At 40.2% G+C, this 20,203-nt stretch overlaps 1 protein-coding gene across 1 annotated transcript in view; it reads left to right on the forward strand.

Moving 5' to 3' along the window:
• Positions 1–19,817, forward strand: part of LOC143017815 (small G protein signaling modulator 1-like) — a 542,861-nt gene extending 523,044 nt beyond the window's left edge. Inside the window, exons 19-30 of the mRNA XM_076172716.1 lie at positions 650–721; positions 3,190–3,354; positions 3,605–3,676; positions 4,462–4,704; positions 6,274–6,352; positions 10,084–10,191; positions 11,697–12,100; positions 13,687–13,811; positions 13,995–14,174; positions 16,844–16,953; positions 17,353–17,520; positions 18,150–19,817. Coding sequence (XP_076028831.1) covers positions 650–721; positions 3,190–3,354; positions 3,605–3,676; positions 4,462–4,704; positions 6,274–6,352; positions 10,084–10,191; positions 11,697–12,100; positions 13,687–13,811; positions 13,995–14,174; positions 16,844–16,953; positions 17,353–17,520; positions 18,150–18,238 — 1,815 coding nt within the window. The 3' untranslated portion in view covers positions 18,239–19,817. The remainder of the gene's footprint in view (positions 1–649; positions 722–3,189; positions 3,355–3,604; positions 3,677–4,461; positions 4,705–6,273; positions 6,353–10,083; positions 10,192–11,696; positions 12,101–13,686; positions 13,812–13,994; positions 14,175–16,843; positions 16,954–17,352; positions 17,521–18,149) is intronic.
• Positions 19,818–20,203: the final 386 nt, after the last annotated feature.

The raw sequence follows: 20,203 nt of genomic DNA on the forward strand, positions 1-20,203 counted from the left end.
AATTGTATTATCTAATTACAATTCTGTGTGCCTTTGTAAAAAGAACCAAGCGAGTCGTGTATGTTTCCCGCGTCAACTCGACGCTTGGCGTCCCAGTTTACTCCGTTTCTTTTCTGTGGGCACCCATTTGTCATTGTAGTGCTTTATCTTATGATTGATATAATTATTTAATTATTCCTATTCTTTAATTTGGCCACCCTACTACAATCTTGCATTGCCCAATGTTTGCACACCATAGACATCACACTATTTTTTTACTGTTATTTATTTATTTATTTACTTATTTATTTATTTATTTTTGGGGGGGTTGGCCCAGTTACCGTGGCCGGATATCTAGGGGCTGCGGGTCTCCTGGAAGTAGATTGACAGATTGGTCGTTTTTAAAGTCAGAGTATGGCATGTACTTAAATGATGACTTTTTATCATTTATGTATTCATTTATCTATTTGATTGATTATTCATTTGTTTATTTATCTATTTATTCAATGAATTAATAATTTATCTATTGATTAATCGATTTATTTGTTATTTGTATTTACCCATTCCTTTATCTATTTATTTAATCAAAGCAGTTATTTATTTACTTATTTGTCTATTTATTTGTCTATTCATTCATTTTCTATTTAATTATTTCATTTCATTTCTTTAGGTGTGGCCCTACCTGCTTGGACATTACAGCTTTGGGAGCACTGAGGAGGAACGAGAAGAGGAAGACAGAAAGGTTAGCTATAATTATCAAATCTGTTATTCCTCTCCCTCACTTTCCATCCCAGCTGAGATCAAGTCGGCGTGTTATTGCCAAATGTATATTGAATAAGATGTATAATGACAAGTGAGACTGAAGGTGGAGGAAGTAGGATGAATGGGAGAATTCCAATCCTTTACCTTTCGATCCGTAGCTTTGTGATCAAGACCTTACGGGTCGAAACGTTAAAGGAAAATCTCCCATTAGTTTTCGTCTACTTCCTCCACTTTCAGTCTCACGTGTGTATGTATATATACACTATATATATATATATACATATATGTATGTATATATATATATATATATGTGTGTGTGTGTGTGTGTGTGTGTGTATATATATATATATAGATATATATATATATATATATATATATACCTCGTAGAGTGATGGTAGGTGTCCCTGTAATGGATATTGAGAAGGTAATTCAAATGCACGGGTTCAAACAATAAAAGTGTTATATTTAAAAGCTCACAGTGTATATAGGGCACATTTCAAGGGGCTATCACATCACGCCATTTTTTCTCCCAAAAAAGAAGAAATTTATTGCTTGGACTATTGTCCTGATGCCTCAGCTTGAGGTCGTTGAATGCCCCATTTAGAACTCGTGTGCTGGAGTAAAGCGCTTCCTTTTTCTTTTTTTTTCTCTTTTTTTTTTACACGATCTATTTATGAGATCGCCCATGATAAACCACGAATAGATGGCATAGGTGCATCGCGGGACAGGAGAAAAACCTGTCCAGAAAATCATCCAGAATGTTGACAACTAGAGAGAAAAGAGCTGAGGCAAAGCCACCTAAAAATGACAAAGTGGGGGGTCAGTTGAGGGAGCCCAAAACCGGGAAGCTTAGCTCAGTGTGCTGGTGGCGTAATCGGAGGGATGCTGGTCTCGCACTCGCTTAGTTGTGGGTTAGAATCCCGCATCTATCTCCGATTCCCAGAAGTGACTGTTACCTGGCCCAACAGTCCCCAAAGCGTATAGATCAAAGGTGACGACTTCGGCCCCATCCATGCGCCTCTTGTCGTAGGCTCCTCACCACCTAGCTAGAGAGTAGGTGCTACAGCGGTCCCCGTGGATTCTGTGACGTAGTAACCCAGGATCGCTTCTACTCGTAGTTCGTCACACCGAGGGCAGCAAACGTCGTCTTCAGGACGATCAGGAGTAGTTTCCTATGAACATTTATAATAAAGACGGAGTCGGAAGATGCAGGTTTCATCTACTCTCGAGTGGGGACCTGCTAAAGCTGCCGGTCCACACCCGGCCACAATCTGGTTCAATCTGGTCGACAAAGTGTCTTGGTTCCTTGAACTAAGGTAACCGTTAACCTCCTCACCTCGAGCTTGGCAGTTTGTGCCAATGATACCTTGTTTGGGGAAAAGGAGTTGGCATGCTAGGTTAACTCGATCACCGCTGTTCTTGCCGCTCGGACGGCCACCTCGTTTCCCAGTACCCCGGTAGAGCTCGGTACTCAGTTGAGGGATACTCACCTCCCCTGCTTTCAGAGTTGTTGGATAAGGTGTAGACTCATCTTGAGGAACTGAATATTATCCTTCGGGTCATCATAGTGGTGTCTTGAAGCATTGAAAATAAGTCAGTATGGACCAACACATCATGCTATAGGGTGTGACCGCCTCCAATTCTGTAGAGCATCAGATACCCATGATTTCCATTCCCCAGCTTTGTCCTTGGACTGCAAAGGTCCCTCCAGCCTTGCCTTTGGTAAGTAGTAGACTGCACAATTCTCAGTGGCATTCTGTTCCGTCACAGACCCCACCACCTCCCGTAGTCGTTGGGTTGAAGAGTTCTTTCGTAGAGGCCCAGTTTCATTCTGTAACTATAACTTATCTCAAAATTGCAACGCAAGAGTGTTTTCAGAAGACCATTTGGTTCACAATAAGACCTGGCACAAAATTATAATCAAATGAATATGCAAGAAGTTAACAAATATGCCAATGAAAATGAAGAAACGCATCAAATACTTTAGATAAATAGAATGGTGGCCTCCGTTGGTCTATATCGACCATGGATGTTGTACCCTCCACGGCGAGATGATATGGAGGACCATCAGTCACCCAGGCTACAGGAACCCCACCCACTCTCCGCGTCACAGATGGATCCAAAGGAGCAGCAAGGCTGTTAGCTTAGCACCAGCGCCGAGGCAGAAGTTGCCAGAGCGATGTTGTTATACAACAGCGAACTGTCTACTTCGGGACTCCAATTCCCGATATTTCCTCTAGGTTTACTCCTGAAGCCTTTCCCATAGATGGGTGCGACCGCAAGGCAGTGGACCATGTGGCAGGTAGTATTGGGTTACACGGCACTATTGGCAGGGACATCCCTGACCTGATCTGTACAAATAGAATAAGAAATAAGAAACACGCGGGCAGGATGTGATTACCATCTTTGTTATATATCATATGCCAATTACGACCTTCCTCCTTACAGGTTCGGCAGTCCTACGAGACAACCATGTCCGAATGGCTGGCTGTAGAGGCTATCGTACGGCAGAGGGACAAGGAGGTCATGGCCATGAACATGGCCAAACTCTCGTCAGGTTCTCAGAACGGAGAAATTCCCCTCGTCGGCCGAGACCGATCACTCAGCAATGAGGTGAGTTTTTTTAAAAGAAGCTACTTGGCTTTGAGCTTTCACTTTCCCCGTATTTTTTTGCCCTAGAGAATATCCTTAACTAAGAAGTTTAGAGATAAATCTTTATAGACTTAATTAGTCTTCATGATAACTAGCCACCGCAATACTAGTGTCAAAGAAAAACAGAAGCAAGGCGGAATCCGTTATGTTTGATCATGCTCAATCTCCCAGCCGCTGTAGATAACTGACCTTTACTTTTAAACCTGAATAGCGTTTGGAACCTTCGCGAACATCCTCGTCAGCCAGGGTAAACCTTCTTGCCATTTGTTGGGAGAGCTACACAGTACGTGTCGCATGTTTGTGCGTGTATCCTACTCCACCACACCCCTAGAAACCAGTAACCAGTACGTTGTGACCCTTCTCTCCATCGTCCTCTTTGCCACTCCCTCATCCTTTCCTTGTCTTCCTTTCTCCACCTTCTCTACCACCTCCTCTTCCTGTTGTTGCTCATCCACTTCCTCCCGCTCCTCCCCTTCCTCCTCCTCCTCAATGTCCTCCTCCTGTTGCTGTCGCTTCTCCTTCCCCTCATATCCTGAACCTCTTCTTGCTACTTGTGCCACCTCCCTCACTCATCCTACTGCTAGTGCTGCTGTTGCTACTGCTCCTCTTCCTCCTCCTCCTCCTCCTCCTCTTCCTCCTCCTCCTCCTCCTCCTCTTCCTCCTCTTTCTCCTCCTCCTCCTCTTCCTGCTCCTCTTCCTCCTGCTCCTCCTCCTCCGTCTTACCCGATCTACAAACCGAATTTGCCTTCTCGTGCCCCTGTCTACAAAGACTGGCTTCCTCTGGGGGGATAGCATTTCCTAGAGTTGCTCCTTTTTAAATAGATCTATTTTCATCTAGGCTTCTAATCAATCTAGAAATGCATGAACTAAACCAACCGTATGAATAAATAGTGCAGATGCCTGTCGTGTGTCCAAGTCATAGACTTAATGTTCTTGAAATATGAATTAGAAGTAGATTCATGTGCCACAGATCTGACGTTATTGAAAGAAAGCTTTTCTAGATATAAAGTGCTGAGTCCTGGTGAGTTGCCTTTGTGGAGATCTCATGTCTGACTGTTCGTCTTCTAGGTCTTCGAGCCGGACAGCATAAGTATGGGTTCAGTCGACAATCCAGGAACCGTCCAGGAGGAAGACGAAGACCCCGACTTTGAGGGTCTGGAGGACGACGAGAGTTCGAGGGCCAAAGAGAAAGAGAGACAAAGTTCCAAGTTTGAGGAGAGTGAGAAGGACATTGACAGTCTGCAGGAGGAGCAGTCCAAAATGGAGAAGATGATGTCCGAGGACAGTAACACCACAGATATTCTGAGTCCCGTGAGTTTCGGTTATCTTTCTTATACAAAGACAGTGTATAAGTGCCTATCACTCATAAGTTCTACAGTGGATGATGGCTAAAGAAGGTTAAGGAGGAAAGGGAATAGTTGTCTGTGTACAGATTATTTGGTTACCGCTGATAAACAAATGTGAAAGGGGAAAAATAAGGTGAGGGGGTATTTATCCACTTATGATGGACAGTATCATGAAATGAAAAGGGTGTGGAGATGCAATTAGGAATAGCTTTCTAATATTTTCATTACTGATGTATTGTCGAAATGTGTGAGAAGGGTATATCTTTGAGCCATAGATTTATAATGTTGATAAGTCTTTTATAACAGAATGAACTTGTACGTATCGTAAAAAATTGTTATAAAGAAATGCGCTCCCCACAGCCTTTTAGATAACACCAGCCACTGTAGTACAATTCAATCTCAAATAACGAACGCCCCATATAACGAACAAATCGGTTTACGAACAAGTTTTGTGAACAGCTTTTGTCTCAGTTAACGAACGATACTTTGGGGGTATGAACACACAATTCTACCGGCTCAGTAGTGATTTGGCCCATTTGCCCCAATTATTTCGGTTAGCGAATATTTTGGTTTAAGAACGGAGTCACGGACCAGATTGGGTTTGTTATCCGAGGTTCCACTGTACTTACAAATGAAGTTAATTGTACACCCGATCTCTATGATGGCACGCTTTGTCATTTTTCTTTATTTCATTTCATACAGTATACAATGCTGTGGAAGCATAGTTTAGTGTGATTTCTATGAGATGTTTGCACATTATGTATTTAGCATTTTGTCAGCAATAACCAGTTTCTATCCATGGGTACAATATTGCACTAATAGGTGGAGTCACAGAGGTGATAAAGCTCAGATATAAGAAGGGTAGCATACCGGAGGAATATTTAAGAATAAAAATTATCACACCCATTTTTATTCGTGCATTGTAAGGGAGACTGTGTCTGTAGGATGGGGTGTCTGAAAGCCATGTGTGTGATATGAGGCTATTTTCCAAAGTAATGGGCTACTCAATCAAAGAGACAGGTGGTAGTCTTGGGTGATCACAGATGACCATTATAGGGGTGGTGACATCTTACACGATATCAAATTCCATATAAAATGAAATCGTTGAAATTTGATTAGATCAGAGTAGGTCAAATAGAATATGAAAAACTGAAATTATTCAAAATAAAAATATATCTAATTAGTTGAATTAGGCAGAATTAGACAAAGTTTAATTACTTTGATTTAAGGCATATTGAATTAAGTAAAATTGAAATAGAAGTAGATGAAATTAAACTAGTTAGGTGAAAGATAAACTGAGCTAAATCGCTTTAAACTATATCAAATACCAAACAAATTATCTTGGACAAATTTGGGTCTAAGAAGGAATTAGGTAAAAAGTGGTTTACGAACAGAGTGGTTCATGAACGTAATTGACTTAACCATGTGATGAGCTTGTAAGCCTTATCGTCTCTTGCAGTCTCCTCCATTATTAGGTTCTTATGTTCTTCCCTTTCCTTCATCCCATGATGACACCTACATCTACTTCTTGCAGACCTGCGTCGTGACGCCGGACGAAGGCGTGGACACGGAGCGGGAGACGCAATCAGGAGAACCTCATATCAATGGAGAGGGTGAGTGCAACAGGAGAGCCAAGGCAGGTGGCAAAGGTATGGCGGGAAACCCGGCGGCACCCTAGACGATCTTGAGGGTGCCCTAGAACAAGGGTGGACAACCTTTTTATGTGTGGGTACCAAAATCAGCCAAGTCGTAAATACAAAATAGTTCTCGCGCACCAACGGAGTGATATAATAGACCTACATACGAGTATGGGTCCACTTTCTTCACCTCCTAGGGCCCTAATTCGCCGCCCAGCTCAGTATGCAGTTACCAATGGTCAATCAAAAGAAGTTGGAGACTCATTAGTTTTTATTTTTTTTTATTTTTTTTTTTTAAGAAGAGCTCTGAGTTTCGCGTGCCGAATAAAAGTCGTTATCATACCAGGTTTTACACTCGTTCTACAGGTTCCCCACCCCTGCCCTAGACAGTCTTGATGGGGTCTTCATTGACCGTAGTCAAGAAACTCGCGAGGAGCATGACCCCATAGTGCAGACAACGGCAACAAATATTGTTTAGGTCATTGTTGATAGTGTATATGACAAGCTAACGGAGCTCAAACATGACTCAAGTTCAAATCCCGAAAGGGCACAAAAACGAGTGCTGGTGGTATGGAGATTCACACATAAGCACTATGTATGTTTGCATCCCATTAGGCTCGCATAATGCCCCTGAGAGACAGCGCACACACACAAAGTCAGCTCAAGGCTTTCCTACTCCATACATCCTTTATCTTTACACTAAAGCTTTTTGGATATCCATCCAGACCTGCACCTGCCCCGACATATCTGAGTGTGAAAGTTGGTTGTGTTAGTAATGCAGAAGAGAAGATACCCTCGCCCTTTGGGTTTCTCTAAAGATCCCCCCACCAAAGTGTCGTTTGTCCATGGAACAGTGTAGCAGGCTGCAACTAACTAAACTAATCAAAGTCTTCTGTTTATGCCCCAGCTTGTCTGGGTGAAAGGGCACTGCGTGTAAAGAGAACACACTTGACCTTAGTCTAAAGGTTTACCCTTGAAGATCGCAATATAAGTGGGAACTGACAGGGTACAATCAACCAACAACGCGTCGATCGCTCTCATCCTCATTGCGCATTCAAGAATATTCCATTGGACAAACGACGGTGTCATGTGCATTGTTGTTCTAAAATAAGCACGATTTACATGTCGCTGAAAGAACAAAGAATGGACATTATCGTTCATCATCATCTGCACTATGGGACCTGTCAACCTACGAGTTTCTTGACTACCTATTCATAATTTCACGGTGTCAAGAAAACAGAAAACGCAAATGTGGCTAATCACTAAATTCTGTCACTTATAACCTGACGTATAAACTTGGGCAAATGCGGCATGCTGATAAAAAGAAAAATATAGAATTGTGAAAATTTTGTAATTAAGTATGAATATAACCACTACAAATTTAACTATCCAGTAGTATTAAGAACCTTCGCCAGGCAAAAACAGAGTTTAGCGCATTCGATAACCACACTACCGTCATAGTATCGAGCATTTCCAGTGAATTTTTACAGCGCGATGAAGTGTTTCATGAACTCTAGTGAAATTGCCTTTCTATAATCAGACTAAAATCGATCAAATACGTCACCATGTTGGAAGGAGTGAGAGTGTATTTTCAGAGGATAGTCCCCTTATTCTACAGACAACGGGCATTACGTGTCTGTTTTGGCAAGGGTATGGTAAAGAGCATGGATAAATAGCAGCAGTAGATGACGCAAAGGTCATTTGACACTCGTAGATTCCAAAAATAAAATATTGCAACCTAAATCGTTTCTACTCAAACAAACTCACTTGAGTCATGTATGGGTGATAGGAACTTAAATATAGATTTCAAATCGAGTTTAGAAATATTGTAATAGATGAATAAATAAGTAAATAGATAAATGGATAAATACCTGGCAGAAGACAACTTTGAAAATCAGGCATATCTGAATGCCATTGAAGTAAAATAAGAAAGAATTATATTTAAAGAACAAATCTTCTAGATAGGGTTAAATGCTTACGAACTCCATAACTATCTTAACCCATTGAGGACCAGGAGAATTTCCTTTAGTTCAATAAGATTATCGGGCGCTGACTAGAATGAATATTTATGAAGACGACACAAGCGAGTAAAGCCAATGGCCAGAATTAACATATTAAATGAGGTATGCATTTGGGTCAAGCGATGTTCTCCAGATGTGGCCTTTGTAATATTCTTTATGCAGTCAACCTACTTTTTTCTTCTTAATGGGGCAAATTACAATAATTCTTGATATATTAGAATATATATATATATATATATGTATAATATATATATATATACATATATATATATATATATACTGTATATGCAACACTGAATGGGTCCCAGTGAACAGATTTTCATTAATCACAATTCACTTTAATTCTGAGCCATCAGCATCGAGAAACTTGCGGAGGCATACATGCAGAAATTGAAACGTGCTACAACCAAGGACTCGAGTCTTGGCTGTACCGCATTTCAATTTCTGCATGTATGCCTCCTTGAGTTTCTCGATGTCGATGGCTTAGAATTAAAATGAATTGGGGTTGATATATATATATATATATATATATATATATATATATATATATATATATATATATATACATATATATATATATATATATATATATATATATATATATATATATAAGAACCTTCAGGTAGTACAAATTCAAAGGGAAAAAATGTCTCAAATAAAGTACTTCGATTTACACTGATACTTTTTAGGACGAATTTGATAGTAAAGAGACCGACATGACGTCACATAGCCCTCAGACCTGCGATTTCGGACCCAGACAGAATGATGTGATGTCACTCACAACTTCCTCCCTCCAAGTGGACAAACACTGTATTCTTAGATTCTGGTCTCAGGTACCTTGCCGAGCCTTGAATTTGAATTTATAAAGAAAAGAGGATATCTAAATAAATTCCACTTTGTTTCATAAACAAATAAATAACTTCTACAAATTTGTATTTATAAAGTAAAGTATAAAACCAAAAATTGTATGATACAAAACATATGAAATTTTAATTCATAAAGAAAAAAATCTAAATAAATTTCACTTTGCTTCATCAACAATTAGATAACTTTTACAAAATTGTCTTTATAAAGTAAAGTAGAAAAACCAAAAATAATATGATGCAAAATATAATGAAATTTTAATTCATAAAAAAAATCTAAATAAATTGTACTTTGCTTCTTAATCGATTAAATGACTTCTCCAAATCTGTCTTTAAAGGAGAAAGACAGAAACAATATGATACAAAATATAATAAAATTTAGAAATAAGAGGTTATTTTTGTAACATTATCTTAGGCTCGGTTAACTCTTTCGTTGCGTTTTAGTGTTTATTCTGACTGTCGTAGAGCGATTTAAATCATCTAGAGAAAGTCTTCTTTGCAGCAAAAGTGTTAAACAGATCTCAAGCCTATAGTTTTCAATTTGAGAAACTACATTTTCCTTCCAGTTCTCTCTGTATCCCCAGGGCAGAAGTAGATATCAGTGACAGAGGTGAATATATCTTAATTACCTAACCCCTTTTTCCCTCCACTATTTCGTTTGAATGGAGAGAGGCGTTCATCTCCCCCATACTCATCTACACATCCCCCTTTTAGCATGTGCTTTAGAAATGAATGATCCAATCATACTCTTATTTTCCTTTGCCTCTCTCCTTGCCTGTCGTCCTTTCCTTCTTGGTTGAGTACTCTTGCTTTTGTTTTACAGCAGCAGTCAGTGAGGCGAGGGTGCAAGTGGCAAGTAGGAGCACCCCAGTAATTATTAGCAAACCCTCCATTGACAGTGGGAATCATTCTGAGATTGCTGAAGATCTAGGTGTGTAGTCTCATCGTTAGTCTCGGTGCATCTTGGCCCAGAGTTGTCAAGGCTTTCTACCCCGTGGGTTCAAAAAAAAAAAAAAAAAAAAAAAAAAAAAAAAATTGTAGTTATCATTTTTTGGGTCCTACCGTTTTTCTCTATCTAAAATTGTTATGTTTACACTGCCACTATAAAGCATATATTCTCGCATGTGTATTTTTTGTGAAGCTTTTCAGAATCGTCACGTACTATAAGCTTCAATACACATTTGCTCACGGCTGTGGACAGAGAACACCGAAACCTTTTCTTTCAGTTCTAACAAAGAGAACACTGAAATATTTGATTTTTTTCCATTTGTTACAAAGAAGACACCAATGAAATTTTTCTTTCAGTTCTGCTTGTTTTGCTTGACTGAACTAAATTTCTCATCCCTCGCCGTGAAATCCGGAATATCCTGTGTTGCCTAAGCCTCCAATGTTACGTACCCCTCCTGTGTTCCCTCAGTCTTCCGGTGAACCTTAACCCATCTATGTCCTCTTCTGTTTCTTTATTGGGACGTTTTGGTTTGCAGTTTTGGAATAGCATGAGTTTGCATCTGTTCAATCCAGCCGAAGACAAGGATAACCTCGGATTCCCCGTACCACTAGTTCCCGAAATAAATGGACACAGTCACAGTGCATCTTTGTTTATGTGTAATGACACCAAAGAGTCATGAGAATCGCATCAACCCTTACAAGGAATGGAAATCAGAGACTGAAATCACATATGACTTAATGTAAACTAGAGTATTTCCCAGACGTTTTCTCAGAGACATTCCCCAGTCATCCTTGGGCACAGTCACAGGAAAGAGACTCCTCGTTCTGCCTGGGTCCCTGTGTAATCCAATAAGAATATCTTACCCTTGTGCATCCCACCCTTGTGTCGACATGTGTCATGTAATTCCCCAATGCTTTCGCCCATATACACTTATTCATTGTGTATAGGGCAGTGAACTGGACATGCTTTAATGATCCTGTGCAATACTTGGACTCAGGTTCACTTGCAATGACCTTTCTAATGACTGCATCAAGTGGTTTGCAACACACAAGCAAATTACAAGTTTCCCCATCAGAAGTGAGCTGGCGTACTTCAGGTGTCAACTCTGGGTTACTTTCCATTTTCACGATATCTTTTTCTTTTCTGTTCGTTTCTTTTTTTAAGTTTGTTCTTATGCTTTTATTTTTTCATTTTGTAGTGCTTTATGAAAGTACGTTTTTCGTTGTAATACAGAAAATACTTATACGTGTATCTCATTTGCATCCTCATTCATATCTGCGTTTTTAGCTTTGGTGATTTTATGACTAATCTGACCATTGCTTTCGAAGCTGCTTCATAACGTCCACTGACTGGATGCTGCCGCTCTCAGCTTGTGCTATTAATTTGTCTTGACAATTTTTCCCACTTCTTTCCCATTCTACGCCATTAATTCTGTTACTGCCTCTTACTTCCATCATGACGATTTTTCTTTTCCTTACCACATTTAGTGAACGGCATGGAAGATGACGCGGCTGCCGATGATGAAGTGAAGAGTATCACCGAGAACGGATCAACAGAGAACAGATTATTAGACGACAAATCGAGGGAAGACTTGGTAACAGAAAACGGAGAGGCTAAGCTCGAAGCCATGGACAACAACACCGACGACGACGGAAACGAAGCCGACGCCGAAGCAGACGACGAAGAGGAGGACGAAGACGAAGACGAGGACGTTGAAGCGGACAGGGTAGTGGGCAGTAAAAGAGGGAGTATGGCAGAAAACGGAAAAGTGTGTGAGGATGATGACAAGAACATGGATACTCTAGCTGTGGAGGACAACCAGGATGGGCACAGTCTTGAATCTAGATCTTCTTGCATCTCTCCGGCCTCATCACAGGGAGGAGTGTATTCCGTAAGTAGTGGTTGTCTTTCATGTAACTGGGTAGGGGTAAGAGCACACTAAAACCTTATTAAGTGTTGAAACTCGACTGGTTTCTCATTCCGCCATGACCGTGGCATGCCAGCAGGTGTGGCTGTATCCATATGGTCCCCCCTTGCTTGTTGCCAGGAGCTGACAAACACGCTGGAAGACTGGTCCAATGTCTTATTTCGTTGAATTTGTCACATTTTGATGACAAGTATCACACACCTTTAAGGTGCATTACCTCTGTACCCTTCCTACTATATCAATGGCTTTAATGAGGTCTAGGAACTATTATGGAGACAGAATATTCCAAGTGCGAATGGATCAGTAATCTACTGTATATAGCTGACTGATGATAGATTTATTTTCGAAGTCAAAGGATCACGCTGCCAATCCCAGTGGCCTATTTGCTTTCTTCGAAGCAGAAATGTAATGCTTAAAGGTGTTGAATTCGTTACTGATAACTATATCAAGATCTATTCATTCTCCACTTTGGTATAAGTTTTTCCAAATAATAATTTTCATTTAGTATTGTTTGTATTCATTTGTGTTAGTTTTCATTGGTTACTTTTGAGGACATATTCAATTGATTCAAGTGAACATTTGCTACTCATCACCGTGCAGCAGCAGCATCTAATTCAGAAACAATAAATTGAAACAATAGATTCAATGCCATTGGTATAAACTATAAATAGAAGTTGCCCTAAAACGCGTCCCTGAGGAACTCCACTCGTAACATATTTTCTGCTAGAAGTTTAACTATACGAAAAAAGTGCTGTTTACGATTGTTCAACCAGTTTCTGGTCCAAGTTAGCAGGTTATCCCTTATTCCATGTGAAACGGGTTGAGTAGTCCAATAGACTTAGTAACCATATAGTGAGCGCTGGAACAACTGGTTGTTTTAAGATTAGATAACTTTATGGATGGAAAAGACGGGTGGTAATGAACATGGAACTGCCTAGTGTAGGCCTTATGGTCTCTTGCAGTCTCCTCCATTCTTATTCTCTTATGTTTATAAGAATATCAAAGTCCAGATATATTAGATCTATACTATTCCTTTTGTCATAGTTTGAGACAATTACGCAGTTAGTGATCAGTAGAATGAATATATTTCCTTGCCTTATGAGTTCCTTTACATGCTGCAGTAAATGATTGTCACCATTAAAGTCAACCAAGCGACTACCTAGAATAACACCAAAAAATTTCATTCAGCCACTTGGCACAGCGTTTTAATTCTTTCGATACGATGATGCCTACGGAGGCGTCATGAGGAGCGATTGGGTATACGAAGATGCTAGCATCGACGTCTTGATTATATTCTGTGATAGCTGAGTGACACCCCTATTCCGTGAACGGGCCTGATAATATTTTATGTGGTTATTAACATTGAGAGTGAAAGTGAACAAGTAATATAGCTGTAACTTTATATTTCATAATGCGAGTATTGTGATGCATCATCGTACGTCAGGCAGCTAATGCTACCTACGAGAATTTGATTAATATTGAAGTTTTAAAGCTACAGGCATGAGTACTGATACCTCTGAACCTCTGAGTTATGTGACCAACTCCCACAGATGGAGCTCCTGGACACCTTCGGACTCAACCTCCACCGAATCGATAAGGATGTACAACGCTGTGATAGGAACTACTTCTACTTCACCCCCGACAACCTCGACAAACTGCGCAACATAATGTGCACGTAAGACTTAGGAAGGAGGGAGAGAGGAAAGGAGGGAGTAAGGAAGAGAGGGTGAATGTGAATGTGTGAAAGTATGTTAAGAACAGGGTGTATGATTAAAGTAAGATGTGTATGGTGATTTAAATATGGTGTGTGAAGAATGCCTTCATGAGTTCTGATTTGATTTTAATTCATCTTCCAAAGGTACGTCTGGGAGCACCTGGAGACTGGCTACCTGCAGGGAATGTGCGACCTGGTGGCCCCACTTCTCGTCATCTTCGACGACGAAGGCAAAACTTACTCCTGCTTCTGCCATCTCATGAAGCGAATGTCAGCCAACTTCCCGAACGGGGGTGCCATGGACCAACATTTCGCCAATATGAGGTGAGTTGCAGAGAACAGAGATTTCAGGTGTCACAAGGGGAATGAAAATCCTCTTAAAAGTGAGCAGTGTGGTTCGTTGGTGAGTGGCAACCATAATGAACGAATAGACTACCTAATACGGACAGAGTTAAATGTATTAAAGCAAGTGTTAGCATCAGTAGCAATTGTTACTTAGTTAAGAAGAACGCATTATTATTGAATTCTTTATTGTCGTACGGTGTTTGTTGTTGATGCCCATATGCCGAAGATCTTCGAGTAGCAAAGAAATTAACGACATCTCCAGGAAACTAGCTATGATATTAGGTATTGTATCTGAGAGGGTTAACACAGAAACACGAATTTGCACTCACTGGGTGTTCATTTAAAGATGATAACTGCAAAAACCACAATTCCGTATACCAAATCCCGCCTTTGCAACATGGTAACCACTCCTTGCCCATAACATATCCCTTCCTTTTGTGTTGAATTTGATCATTTAGGCGGTCACATGCCCTGATTAGCACCACCCACAGTTTGTGGTGGTGGGCCTAGCCTAACGAGATATCCTGCAGGATAGCAGATTTTATTTTGACTATTCCTTCTTCTAGCTTTTGCGAGCTGCTACAGGTGTGCCACCTCTCCACGTGGCATTTTTGCTGCTGTTGGTTCGGAACCGTTTATTTGTCAGACAATTGCCCTCTTATTTTGCAGCTAACCACCATATTCAACCTCTGAATCACTACAACATGCTACCAACATTCGTCCACTCAGCCAACACAAAAATAAGCTACAATCCAAACATCTCGAAAAACTCCACATTAAACATAAACGTCTAATTCGGTACCTAACACCCCACCGGTATACTCAAAAAGTTGCGTTTGACCATGTGAATATTGCCAAAAATTATATTCACTGCAACACGCGGGAAGTGAAACCAATTAATTTTTCATAAGAAATATACACAGACAAAAACAAACCTACATGCTTTTTCTTTTACTAAAATTCACTTCGTTTCTAGCTTTCTCAGACTTCATCTTCTCATTCAGATTCCTTCTCACTATTTTTTCCCGTCTTTCTGCCTTTCTCTGCAGTTGTTTCCTCCCCTTTCCCCCACTTTCGTTAGTTACTATCGATGTAAGATCCGATTCTTCAGCTATCTTCTGCCCCGTGATATATAGATAAATAAAGGACTGTACACTTTGTATGCTACAGTACAATTTAGGCTGGCGCAGGGGAAGTTAAAGCCTCTTTGGACTTTGTATTTATTGAGACGATGCAGTTGCGGTATTTACAGATCAAGAATGTAATCCCCTATTGGGGGAGTCTCCTGGTGCTCCCTCTAAGGGAGAGTCTCTCTCCTAGTGTGTCTGTGTGGCGACGCAGTCGCGGCATATATATGTGAATATCCCTATATTTTCATATTTGGTGTAGGCTAACAGTTAGGTTATAGGTTTGGGACTTATACAATACTGTTTGGGAGTTAGTTGCATTGCAATGGATCTATTAATATTGGTTAATGTGTCATGAAAAGGTGTATGTTTTGTAGTTATAATTATGTAGTTTGGTAGGTATAAGGAAATGGTTAATGATCTGTCTGGCAACACCATGTACTTTCCGTTAGGCGGTGGTGTGATGTGTGTTGTATATCTGAGTTAGATGTTTACGATTTGGAAATGTGGAGATCAGCAAGACTGGAGGTATTGCAAATGGTCATTTCCTGTCGGGCACCTTGTATGCATGTGAATCCCATGTCAGGCATGTGATATATCGTAATGGTTAGTAATAGTATATGGATACAGAATCCCTAGAGCGTGCCTACTGGCAATAGGACCTTTTATACACAACTTACTAACATTCTTACATCCTTTCCCATGTAGGCTTCAGCGTGTTAGTGGAAACAACCGTCTTCTTCATTCCGTGCTATCTGTGATGATTCCTTCTGCATATAAGTCTTCAATAGTTTGGGTGTTGTGCTTCTTTAAAGTCTCCTCTTCCATCTCTTTCTTCTCTTTCCTCTCATCTCTTCCTCTCGATCATCTTCCATCTGGGGTCTTAACCCACCTTTTGACCCTTCTCTTAGCCACCCTCTCGATATTCATTTTTCCTACATGACCCAGCCATTGTAACTGTCTTTTTTCAGTCTTGTTTATCATTGCCATTACTCCTACAGTATTTCTCACGTATTCATTTCTTAATTTATCACGACATATTTTTCCAAATATTAGACTACACTACCAAACTATACACAACTATCCTTTCATCATCCTATAGATTTTTCTTTCTCTCCCACAAAAAATCGATCTCGCAAAAGCGGGTGGTCTGACCAAGATGATCTATATACAGTCCAAATAATGATAGAACAATCTGTGAAACGTCTTGGTTTATTCTTACTGTGGTTCGTTGTTGATTCTGTCCTGTGTTCTGTCTCTTCTTTTCATTGAATTTTTAATGGATCTTGGGAATTTACTTCCCCCCCCCCCACTCCTCAGGCAAAAGTCTACTTTCAGAAAGCTAGAAACCTTACGAAAAAAATTAATTACCAATCATTTTGCTGTTGTGCGTGCGTGTGTGTGCGTGCGTGTGTGTGTGTGTGTGTGTGTGTGTGTGTGTGTGTTTTATGTATGCATTATATAGCATAACCTTTGGAAGCACAGAACCTGTTTACGATTCTACTCGTTGACCCTCTGCAGGTCCCTCATTCAGATCCTCGATTCGGAGATGTTTGAGCTGATGCACCAGAACGGCGACTACACGCACTTCTACTTCTGCTACAGATGGTTCCTCCTCGATTTCAAACGAGGTTAGTGCCTCAGTTCATGTACAGTAGATTATTTGGTGTTGTTTTCTCACGTGGGTAGTATTTATAAATATACATTCATGCATATTTGACTGATAGTCTTCTTAATCAATACAAATTTACATACATATAGATATACAGTGATATACCAGTTGTACACGTGCGTGTTTGTCTTTTTGACATACGCACACGCACGCACACACACACACGCACACAGTCATTAAAATATAAAATGTCGTAATGTGACATATACCTTTGGAACACCCTGTTTTTATATATATATATATATATATGTATATATATATATATATATATATATATATATACACACACATATATATATATCATCAATATATACTTATTTGTTTATTCATGTATTTGTATATTTTTCTTATTTACCAGAACTGGTCTATGATGACGTATTTATCGTGTGGGAGACCATTTGGGCCGCTCGCCACGTGGCCTCTACCCACTTTGTCCTCTTCATCGCCCTCGCCCTCGTTCAGTACTACAGAGACATCATCCTCGACAACAACATGGACTTCACAGATATCATCAAGTTCTTCAATGGTGTGTAGTATCTCCTAAGGGGACTGGATTCTAAAAAAAAGGGATTGGATAATTCCTAATAGAGTTAGATCCTTTTTAAAGGTGTTTGATCCCTCTTAATTGGGTTGAATTCCCTTTACAGAATCCGAATTCCCTAAAAATAATTGAACCACTTTAAGAAAGATCCAACTCTTTTAAGAGGTATCCAGTCTCATTAGAGAGGATCCAAACCCCTTAAGTCTTTAAGTATTGCTCAAAGGTTGCGATAGTACTACTACTACTACTGTTACAACTACTATCTTTATTACAATCATTGCAAGTGTCTCTGTTATGTGTAATAATGTTACATGTAATAGCGTTACAAGTGCTACCGTTACAACTACTACTATTTCTTATAACAATAAGAATGGTAACTATATTGATAACGTTAACTGCAACAGTAACTATAACGATAATCGTAAAGATAGCGCCACCAAGAATGATAAATGTAATGTTAGTGGTAACAGAAACGATGAAGTCGTCATCTACATCGTTATCGCTACTATTATCCTTGTCCAGGTTATTATCGTTATCATTTTCGTTATCTTCCTTCATGTATCATGCTTCCCGCGATGTGAACCTAAAATGTCGTTCGTCTTCTTCCCTAACAGAGATGGCGGAACGACACGACGCCAAAGCGGTACTCCAGATCGCCAGGAATCTCGTCAGACAACTGCAAACCCTCATAGACAACAAATGAAGACACTCCGAGCAAAGTGGTGGAACTGGAGGAACTCTTCTTGCTACTCCTCTTCCTCCTCCTCTTCCTCCTCCTCCTCCTCTTCCTCCTTCGGACACAGGAGCTCCACCTCGGCCTTCTGACAAGGAGGAGAACCGTTGATTCAGCGTGGATCGCTGAAACTGGAGTATGACCTTCGATTCAGGAGAGGCGGTCAGTTCGTGGTCTGAGGCTGAAGAACTTGAGTGTTTGTGTTTGTGAAGGTCTTGAGAGTTTTCTGAAGAAGGGAAACCCAAGGAAGTGTCTGTCATCCGCTGCTGGGAAGCGGCTCTTTGGAGTTTCCTGAGTTTGGAATGAGTCTGGGATGAACATGATGATGACGATGGCGGTGATGATGACAACGACGACGACGTCGGTGATGATGATGATGATGATGATGATGATGACGACGACGACGACGTCGATGATGATGATGATGACGATAATGATGATGATGATGATGACGATGATGATGATGATGGGTAAGCTGCTAAGAGTTGGCCTTCGACTTTTCAAGTCGACCTAAACTCGGAGTTGGAAAAATCTGCAAAGATCTACAATAGTCTTGGCAACGCAATGACATCTTGTCCAAAGAACCCGCTTGCAGGTCCTGCCCTCATAACCAGAGCAAGGATACACAAGGTTCCTCTGAAGCCACATCGTCAGGAACCCGTGTGGTGACGTCAGAACCACGTATGACGTCACCGCGACTAGTATGACGTCACCAGACTATGTGTGACGTCACGAGGAACAGGAACAAGAAACCACGTCTTCATGACGGGATGGGTTCCTGGTCACTGAGTTCGCAAGGCAAGCGGTAGGCTGGGGTTTCGGTGACCCGTGACGTCAGACGCCAACAGACGACCTCTCCGTTCTGCAGCGGCGGCGCCAAAATGATGCCCTCGATGTACCACTACTATTCGCAACGTTCCGTGTTGTTACTTCATCCATCATCGATGTTCCATGGTACCACGTCCATGTTCGGTGTTCCTTGGTACCCCCCTCATGCGACCTAACACGACTTCGGGTCTGTGGTGTGAGGTATCCACTGTGGTACCTACGTCATCTTAGATGTTCCTCAGACACCACAGCATCCCTTGTTGTTCCGTAGCATCACATTCATCCTTAGTGTTCCGTGGATCAAGAAAGGTGCAGTGGATATGGGTAATTCTGAAAGCATTGTAGGATCGCACGCCTCCATCAACAAGACTTAATATAGATAAAAAAGAAATCTCTATACATTTCACATACACTCATACAAATGTACATATTCATGCGCAGATACATACACACGTACACCCAAGCATACATAGGTATGTAAAAACACTGTGTATATAGGTTATATATTCCTATACGTAGCCACTCACGAAGACATTTTTAGACATGATAGACATATATACCTACGTACATATGCACAACACTTTTGCATACACGCGCATGCAAACGCAACAGTGTGGAAGTAACGAAATGATCATATGCACGTATGCTCATATATACATATACACATATATATATATATATATATATATACATATTAATATACGCATTGTTATGCATACACACACACACACATGTATATATATACATACATATATATATATATATATATATATATATATATTTATATACATATACATGTATATATATAAATATGTATACAGTATATATATATATATATATAAATGTATATATATATATATATATATATATATATATATGCCGAAACACCACAAGAAAAAAACAGATATGACCGAGCGCTTTCGTCTATTCAGACATTTCCAAGGTACATTTTCCTTGTGGTTTTTCGGCATTACTAGAATCACGTGTTTAAGTGATTTCTTCTGCATATATATATATATATATATATATATATATATATATATATATATATATATATATATATATATATATATACTCATATATTCAAAGACGGGAGCAAATCTTTGA

This window comes from Oratosquilla oratoria, chromosome 33, assembly GCF_046742065.1.
Source record: "Oratosquilla oratoria isolate Oo_2021 chromosome 33, ASM4674206v1, whole genome shotgun sequence".
NCBI lineage: Eukaryota > Metazoa > Arthropoda > Malacostraca > Stomatopoda > Squillidae > Oratosquilla > Oratosquilla oratoria.